We start from the raw sequence: 9,842 nt of genomic DNA, 5'->3' as shown, positions 1-9,842 counted from the left end.
GGAAATTGGTTGTTCATGGTGCCATAGACGGTTACAGTAGGATGTTGATGTTTCTTCACTGCTCCAACAATAATCGTGCTGAAACTGTAAGAGACCTCTTTACTTCAGCTGTTGGACAGTTTGGCAGACCACTGCACATCAGGACTGATCACGGAGGAGAGAACGTTCAGATTTGGGAGGACATGCATGCGAGCAGGGGGGAAGGCTCTGTCTTAACAGGAAGTTCTGTACATAATCAGAGAATCGAGCGTTTTAACCGAGACTTGAACAAAAACTGCAGCCATATTTATGCACCCATTTTTTATGAACTGGAATCCCTGGGTATCCTAGACATAGACAATGCAACAGACCTATTTTGTCTCCATTATGTCTTTCTACCCAGAATCAACCGCACTTTGGAGGAATTTAAAGCTGGATTTAACAATCACTCTATATCATCTGAAGGAAATAGAACACCAGTTCAGCTTTTTACTCTGGACAATGATTTGCCTCATTTTCACAACCCAGAACTCTCAACAGCAGGGGTAGTTTTCTGTTCCTCACCAAACTCTCAAAGAGGATTTTCCCCATTGAATGACAGGGATTTGCAAGAACTGAATAATGCCATTAACCCTCTTCAAAATGACAACAACAATGGCAAAACATTGTTTCAGAGAACACAACAGTTTATTTTTGATAAACTTGTAAATGTGTGATCTCAGCATAACATGGACAACTGGGTAACATTAGCCTTATTGCACTTTCAAAAGTACACTGTGAAACAAATATTGATGTTTTGTTGTGCTTCTTAAACTACAAGATTTAAAGCCTCTTGCCAGCATATAGATCAGGGATGGGCAACTTCGGTCCTGGAGGGCCACTGTCCTACAGAGTTTAGCTCCAACCCTGAAAAAAATCACCTGCCTGTAATTTTCTAGTAATCCTGAGGACCTTGATTAGCTTGTTCAGGTGTTTGATTAGGGTTGAAGCTAAACTCTTTAGGACAGTGGCCCTCCAGGACCGAAGTTGCCCATCCCTGATATAGATGTTTGAAAATGACATGATGGCACATAGTTGATGTCAGTGTTAAAAAGGCTACAGACGCACTTTTGCATCTGTTAGTTTTCTGTCAAGTCAAAAGCAATGGTACTGTGGATAAATACAAGATGACTCATGTGAAAGAACAGTGCAATACTTTTCAGGGCTCTACAGATGTATTGATACATAACTGTCTTACACTACATTGTTTCTAATTTTTAAAGTACCTAAATATGTAAAGTAAAAGTACTCCGTGAAGTAAAACGATACCTGTCAGTGTTTTATAAGATCTTATAATATACATACATAACTATTGTATCTTTATTATGTATCTCTGAGAAGATGGCTGTTCATAAGGTAAGAAAAAAACATTTGTGCATTTTGCAGCTAATCCAAAAGGTTTTGTAAAGTGCTTGAGGAGTAGGAATAGAAGGATTTTTTTTCAACACATCGACAAATACAATCTTCAGTTTATCACAAAACATTCAACATCAATAAATCTGAATATACATGGCTTTTAATGGTGAGGAGGGGAATTAAAAATTGTAATCTAAAAAGTATTTCAAATTTCTACGGAAGTACCTTGCTTGAGTAAATGTACATAGTTTATTCCTTCACTACTGTTTCAGTATAAAAAACTCATTTTTAAAAAACACACACATCACAAGGTTAAAGTAACTACATTAGTGATTTATTACTCTGATGACTGATTTCATATCCTTCCCATCATACAGTACAACATCTTAAAGTATAAAGAAGGGTCAGATACAGTCCTCACAGAGGTAAACACTTTTTGTAATGAACATCCAAAAACAGGAATAGAGTTTTTAACAATCAAAACCCATATTAGTGATTTATTACTCTGATGACAGATTCCATAGCCTTCCCATCATACAGTACAACATCTTAAAGTATAAAGAAGGGTCAGATACAGTCCTCACAGAGGTAAACACTTTTTGTAATTGTTAATGAACATCCAAAAACAGGAACAGAGTTTTTAACAATCAGAAACCACAGCTGATAGCTCTATCAATCCTTTTATACTAATATGTACAGCCAAACTTTAAAGGGATAGTTCAGTTTAAAATACAAATTCTGTCATCCTTTACTCACCCTCATGTTGTTTCAACCCTGTATGACTTTCTTTCTTCTGCTGCACATAAAGGAAGATATTTAGAATAATGTCAGTAACCAAACAGTTAACTGGAACCATTGACTTACATAGTATTTTTTTCCCTACTATGGAAGTCAATGGGATCAGTTAACTGTTTGGTTACTGACATTATTCTAAATATCTTCCTTTGAGTTCAGCAGAAGAAAGAAATCCATAGAGGTTTGAAACAACTTGAGGGTGAGTAAATGATGACAGAATTTTAATTTTAAAGTGAACTATCCCTTTAAGTCCTTAAACTATAATGAACTCAAAGGGGCTAAGGTTGTACACTCTTGTTCAAGTACAGCTACTGAATTGTTTTTTTTTTCACTAGGCTATACTGATTGCATATGGCTGGCTGTTGATTTACAGAAATACATCACAATGATGCATTTTTATTGCAAATGAGCTCTTAACAGAAAATTTGATTAACTGATTTCAGTAAATTTATAGTAGATTTACAGTATAAATCAAAACTAGGACAGTACACTTATGCTTCAGTTATGCTTGCAAAAAATAAGCCTTGTACTTTTAATGGTAGCTGTTAAACATCTCGTTTAAATGGTGCTGAATAAAGATCCATTCATTAGTGCTACTAGGAAGCAATAGTTAAATTCATCATCATCAGCCATTGTTTTTGCATTTACAAAAAGGTGAAGCTCATTTGCACAAGTGTGCGCAATGGGAAGATGTTTTTTTTCATCATGAATAAACATTAATTTAGGAGATGGATGAAAGCCAATGGCTGGGACTTTGCTGCTACCTGTAGCAAACGCCAGGATGTGACCAGGGCTCAAAGTCTTCAAGAATGCCTCCTCATCGTTGGTTAGAGTCCTGTCCCCATATGTGTCTCTCAGCTCTTTATCTAAAAGCAAAGGGAAACCAGTGTTGACTTGGAGACTTGAAAATACTTAGGTTTAAGAAAGCCTGAATCAATGAATAATTGAGTGACTAATGGATTACTGTATAGGTATTTTGGTGAAAAAGCCATTTTATTCTGAAAAGCAATCAGATAACAACTGTATTCTTGTTTGTGGTACATAAACATTAGATAGGCACAGCTTCTTGAGTTGTAAAGAATAAAATTAATCTGTAAATTTCCTGGATTGCCTTATTGTATAATATACTGAACTACAAATACATATTTACTTTCAACACATTGGAGAAACTCCCTAAATTTGACCACCATCAACTCCTCCTTAGCTCTTCTGTTGCTCCCCAGTACGGAGTAGCTTGGTTTGAGAATACCAGCTACAAAATCAGCTTCTTGACCTTTGTCCTCTCCTGGTATGTCAAGCAGCACACGCAAGCTGGGGTTCTCTCTCAGGAGTGATAAAACCTGAAAATTCAATGCCATAAATGAAAGGCCATAAAGATAAACAAAGATGATACAGAACTGTGAGGTAAATCTTACTCCATAGTGGGACAAGCCATCAATTAGTTGATCAAGGCAGCTCTGCCGTTGCACAACAGTGTGGTATAGCACTGCATTTTTCACAAACACATCTCTGTCGGCCATGGTGACAATGAGTGGAAGCCCCTCTACTTGATATCGCCATGAGTCACAGCAGCTGACTGCTTTCTCCAAATCATCCTGCAAGGTTGCATGTTGAACCTAAATATTACAGATCAAATGTTATTTTCTCAAATTACTGCATTTAACCAACATTTACAGAAGTACTATGTAGACAGAAGTACAATGTAGTGCATTTCACTTAAAGGGTTAGTTCACCCAACAATGAAAATTATGTCATTAATGACTCACCCTCATGTCGTTCCAAGCCCGTAAGACCTCCGTTCATCTTCGCAACACAGTTTAAGATATTTCAGATTTAGTCCGAGAGCTTTCTGTTCCTCCATTGAAAATGTATGTAAAGGTCCATGTCCATAAAGGCAATAAAGACATCAAAGTATTGACGTACAACACAGACGCGCTACACTATTACACTACTAGAACTCACTCTAGGCCCAGAGAGAAGGAAATGAATAGTGGAATAAAGTCATTATTTTTGTTGTTTTTTTGCGCACAAAAAGTATTTCTCGCTTGATAAACTTAAGATTGAGCCACTGTAGTCACTTGGACTACTTTGATGATGTCTTTATTAGCTTTCTGGACATAGACAGTATACCGTACATTCATTTTCAATGGAGTGACTGAAAGCTCTCGGACTAAATCTGAAATATCTTAAACTGTGTTGCAAAGATGAACGAAGGTCTTGCGGGCTTGGAACGACATGAGGGTGAGTCATTAATGACATAATTTTCATTGTTGGGTGAACTAACCCTTTAATAGTTACTTACCTATGACAAGAAAAGTTTGAATTTTTATTTACTTATTTGGTAATATGAAAACAAATTTATTTTGATAATGCATTCCACCAAAATAAAAGTAACTGTACTGCTGTGGAATACTCAAAAAAAGCGAAGGCTTACTACAATAGTCTTCAGATCAGAACATTGTGCATTACCTTATTGAGGTCCTCCCTTAAATCAGGGTCACCTATATCATCAGGTGACACATGAACTTGTAGAATGTCCCCAGACACAATGTAGTCCACTACACTCGGGGACAGGAATGCAGGTGGTTCACCCCCTTGCACTATTATTGTAGACATCATCCTGCCAATGGTTCGATACACTCCATTTTGCAAGTGGAGCATGTTCAGTCTTGGTATGCATCCATTTGGTGTGCCTGAAAGATTAAATAAATTAAGCAGCACATTCTGTATTATTTTCTCTGGCATTTACAAACCAATATTTGTGGTCAGGTAGCCACAAAATATATTATATAAAAAACCTTCAAAAGCTCCACTGTCCTGGAAGATAGCCTTCACTAGTAAACGGAAAAACTCTCGTCTTGGACCCCCAAGGTCAGCAGCATCTTCCACAGCATCATGTTCATCGCTTGTAAATATGACATAGAGCTTATCACAGCTTTCTGCAAAACTGGGTCTCTTAAACACACGTAAGGCTGTGGTCCAAACATTGGCTCGACTGATATAGATCTGTCTTGTTCCCGATGTAATAACTCTCTCACTGTGAGCTTGTAGAAGACCTGCAATTTCTTCTTTGCTCAGCATTTCAGATGACCTATATTAAAAAAAACAATGACAAAGATAAACAGACCTTTGACTATCTGTGCATTTACTCCACTATCACCTTCAGTGCACAATGATATAACTGTTCGATGTTGAGTTTGCGATGTTTACACTGGTGTAAACAAGATATTTACCGTAATAAAAAATGATTTGTAACTTGTAAAGTTTTTCTTTCTTCAAAGCAGAGACCAGTGAGACAGTTGGGATCGCGTTCATCAGAAGTTATTCTTTATTGAGAACTCCTCTGTACGCGGCTGTAGGACTTCCAACATGATCTGACTGAGGGAACTTTACATGGTATCTTATAGGCCATTCAGTGGGCTGTCCTTAAAGGTGCTGAACTTACACACAGCCTTTAGGGATGACTGCTGAATCTAATCATCTAAAGACAATAGAGGCAATTACCCCCAACTGAGATAATGGTACCCCCAAATTGTATAAACAACACATGGTCACGAGAACTAAGACTATTGTAACATTCACACATAGTTCAACTCTTAGTAGAAAGATCAAAGACTAACAAAACCCCTTCAAAGGAAACTGTTAAATCTAATCAGTAAATGGATGCCCTCATGTTCACCTTGAATGCCCAATACAGTATAGTTCACCTTAGTTTTTTATGTGATGTTATGTAGGGAAATAGGATCAGCACATCTAAAAACATATTCTTAAATTTTAATCCTTCAAACTCTTACTTTAAAGTATTAACAGCAGGTCCATCACACTCTTCTAGTAGACTACGCTGAATTGCCTCTTCAAGAGCCTCATCTTCCTCCAGATAAACAGGGCTGAGCAAACGGAGATAAACAGGGACAGCAGAAAATTCAGCAGAAACCAGAGAGAGAGAGAGAGAGAGAGAGAGAGAGAGAGAGAGAGAGAGAGAGAGAGAGAGAGAGAGAGAGAGAGAGAGAGAGAGAGAGAGAGAGAGAGAGAGAGAGAGAGAGAGAGAGAGAGAGAGAGAGAGAGAGAGAGAGAGAGAGAGAGAGAGAGAGAGAGAGACTTTTATCAGAGGTTCATAATGTAAACGGACCAACATCTACACTGCTGTATTTCTGTGAAGCCCAAACAGTATCTTACACAAATTCTGCCACATTATAAGGAAACACTTGTCTCAGGTCCTCTGCCTGGCCCTGACTTTCACTTTCTTGAGTGCTGCTCTCTGTCTCCTGACATCTGGCCTCACTTTCCCTCTGTGATGAAGGCACTGTACTCAGCCCTGCATAAAGAAAAGGAGGGTCAAAGGGAAATATTTTTGTAATGATGTTAATCTCATTTTATCTAAGTGCAACTTAACACTAATTCCATCTTTACGTGTTTTCCTTTAAAATAAATTTAAAAGGCAGCCTTTAATGATTTAGGGTGAAGCAAAACTGAATAAGATGAGCTAGGTTTGAGAGTCGCCTCTCCGTCAGTCTACACTTCTTATAATGACTTGTAGGTAGATGAATCAAGACATCCAATTCAAATACAGTTTACAGGTTGCTTACAGTGATCCATTTGAGGCTGACTTTTAAATACAAGAACTGGTGCTTACATTCTGTCAGGTTTGCTTTTGTTAAGCTTTGGTCACACTACAGGACTTTCAAAGTCTTAAGATCACTGTACTGTTCACACTACACGCCTGTCTTGTACTCAGCAGTGTTGTGGTCTGCACACTTCATGACTGAGCGGTGGTGAACCAACTCCACATTCTGAGCCAGTGCCTTGGTCAAGGGCACTGACCGGATAATCTAAATGTGTCCGTTTTTGATGGTGCAGGAAACCCACACAAACATGGGAGAACATGCAAACTCCACACAGAAAGGACCAGGGCTGGACCAGGGTTTGAATACAGTTACCATACAGCCCATAGAAAATATAATATAAACAAGTGCTTTAACCTACTTCTTTGACGTGATGGACTTTCTTCAAGTCTGTCATTTTCACTCCCTTGACTGATGAGCTCACTTTCACTTGAGGAAGGTGACACTGTATGAACTAAATGACATGTTATGGACAAAAGAAGGGAAAATATATATCAGTAATGGGAAACAAAGCACTTAACATTTTTAATTAATTACCCATATCTGAATTTTGGGATGAGCAGAATTAGAACAAATTTTTTTTTTTATAAATGAATGATAAACCCATTGCTGTGAGAAAATAACTGTTGACTGTGCCTACAACCTGTTGCGAAACAACATTTCAAATTCTCACACCCACCTCTCCTTCTCCGGCCCACAGGTCTTTCAAAGTCACTATCGGAGAGATCCTCAGGTTCCTCCTGGAGAAAAAAGTATGTCATGTGTGATATATAATACATCAAGCCAGTGGTAGTTAAGTATTTAACACTAAGTTAACCTAAAAAAGGGATGTTATTTATGTAAAGAAGCAGAATAAGCAACATACATATTTTTACTTCTAATACATTGAATGTTGCCAATAACTGAAACTCTGTACTGTCATATATAAACACATAAACATGTCACATATAAACTGTGTACCTGTACAGGTTTGCATATTAATGCCATTATATAGAGACAAGTGGCTGAACTAATCGAGGCAACTTCTTTTCCACCCCACAGAAAACTGCTTGAGACGTTTGGTTTCATTAGTCTTTTGCATCCCTTGACTGTACTCAAATACTCAAATGGGAATGACTGGCCCATAGACAATGCAAACGTTCTTCTGAAAATGGCAGTCATTTCTTCTCTAAGTTGTGCTTCAGACCAGTCAGATGTAAAAGAGATCTTCCCAATAAGGCCATCTCGTGCAAAATTTGCTCTGGAGTCTCCCCTTGGAATGCGGAATGTTGATGCTGACGAAAAAGGCAAGCACACAACATCTCTTGTATAGTGTTTGCAGGCTTTGTTTTTTCTGACAAAACGTGAGTGTGTAGCAGTCCTTTGATGAACTGATGGAAAGGGAACCTGAAATCAATGAAAACACAGACACCTGTGCATTACAAGAGAGCAATACGTTTTTAGTTCATTATGAATGCAAACTGTAGAATGTAGATGCAAACCAACTAACTGATAGTATCATCAACCCACCATGGGGTCTCTATACGATTGATCGATTACCAGGTGGTTCATTAACCTTTTTTTGTCAATAAGTAATTTATTAAATCAAAACACTGGTGTTGTGTAAAATATGCCACCATGATTGGAACTAATGCCGAAACATTACACCACACAAATTAAAAAAACCAACAAACAGCTAGCTAGGTTACATGAGTATGAAAGTATACCGAGCGGTATGATGTCCCAGTGGAGGTGGTGGGTGTGGCTGGCCCAGGCGGTGTGTAATTGTAGGTGGTGGGAGTCTGAAAAGACATTAGCAAAATATTAGCAACATTATATTTCATGTGTTTTTAGTGTTTATATGTCCAGCAGTCAAAAACCAGGGTTGAGATTGGCAAAGGAAACAAAGAGATACATTTTATGCTTTTTTACAGTATGCACTCTTAACTGTGGTGCCTTATTCACATTAAATTAACATTAAATTAAATGTCTTTATCATTGTGACTGCCTCTGTCCTCCACCAGCATTTCTCTCTCTCTCTAGCAAAGCAGAGAACAGTTTTATCTTGTGAGTAAAGGCCAGCAGGTAACTTAAGCCAAGGTGAGATGTCTGACTTTACAGTATCATTTGTGGGCCTGAGGGGTGACAAACAGCCTCCGTTAGCTGAAACGCTAACGTTAAATTATATAATTTATGCTTTGCTGCTCAGAACATCTTCACATAATCGTAAACTCACATTTACTCATGAGTTCATCCCACTGCGTCACTTAACCGGTGTGAGTTTTACGCTTTATAGAAAACAAATGTGCTAACGTTACACATAAAGCGCATTTGGTGCTAGTAGCAAATCTCTACTGGCTACCGTTTGCTAGTTTAGTTAAGTTAGCCGTGACAAGAACCGAATGCTATACGTGATTTGGAAAACATACTTACCGAGGTGGCCTGTGGAGGCCCTGAGGCGGTTGCTGTCGTTGTAACGTTAGAAACATTTTGAATAGCCGCCAGGACGGCTCTGCCGATGCTCTCGGCTAACGCCGTTTCGTTGGACATTTTGAACGACGTACCTGGTCCGGGGCGAACATGACAGAGAGTGATGAGTTGACAGAGAGTGATGAGTTGACATTCAGTCAAAGTGAGCCCCCTCGTGGCTGGCTATTATGGCTACAAGTCATAAGTCCCGCACTTTTCATAGAAGTGACACTAGCCTACTCTTCAAATCCAAACGTGTTTATTATTTTAGGTAGTTATTATCATGATAATCCATGTCCAAGAGTCCACTTCCTCGGATGAGATGGTTTTTATTCGTTATTTGACACTATAAACCATGCTATAAACACACACTGACCTCCTCGAGCTTTTATTTTGGCACTTCCGGTTACCGGCATTTTTAATTTGCATATTAGTTAAATATTTAGTTTCCCCCGAAACATTTAGATTCAACATTTAGATTTAGATTTAGCTTTAACATTTAGATTCAACATTTAGATTTAGATTTAACATTTAGATTTAACATTTAGATTTAGATTTAACATTTAGATTTAACATTTAGATTTATATTTAACATTTAGATTC

At 38.1% G+C, this 9,842-nt stretch overlaps 1 protein-coding gene across 1 annotated transcript; it reads right to left on the bottom strand.

Annotated features, from left to right (window-relative positions):
• Positions 1-2,372: 2,372 nt before the first annotated feature.
• Positions 2,373-9,320, bottom strand: LOC311081409 (uncharacterized protein; the record flags this gene model as incomplete). The annotated part of the gene is made up of 12 exons (XM_084111948.1): positions 2,373-3,035; positions 3,320-3,509; positions 3,585-3,785; positions 4,639-4,862; positions 4,968-5,260; positions 5,964-6,056; positions 6,346-6,484; positions 7,153-7,245; positions 7,471-7,531; positions 7,752-8,177; positions 8,498-8,572; positions 9,204-9,320. 12 exons carry the CDS (start codon positions 9,318-9,320, stop codon positions 2,728-2,730), a joined length of 2,220 nt encoding a protein of 739 aa, XP_083968074.1. The 3' UTR covers positions 2,373-2,727.
• Between the last annotated feature and the right edge of the window lie 522 nt (positions 9,321-9,842).

This window comes from Abramis brama (genome assembly GCF_963993115.1).
Source record: "Abramis brama genome assembly, chromosome: 4".
In the NCBI taxonomy this organism is placed as follows: Eukaryota; Metazoa; Chordata; class Actinopteri; order Cypriniformes; family Leuciscidae; genus Abramis; species Abramis brama.
The sequence above is the reverse complement of the archived record's forward strand: the minus strand, read 5'-3'. Positions and strand labels throughout refer to the sequence as shown.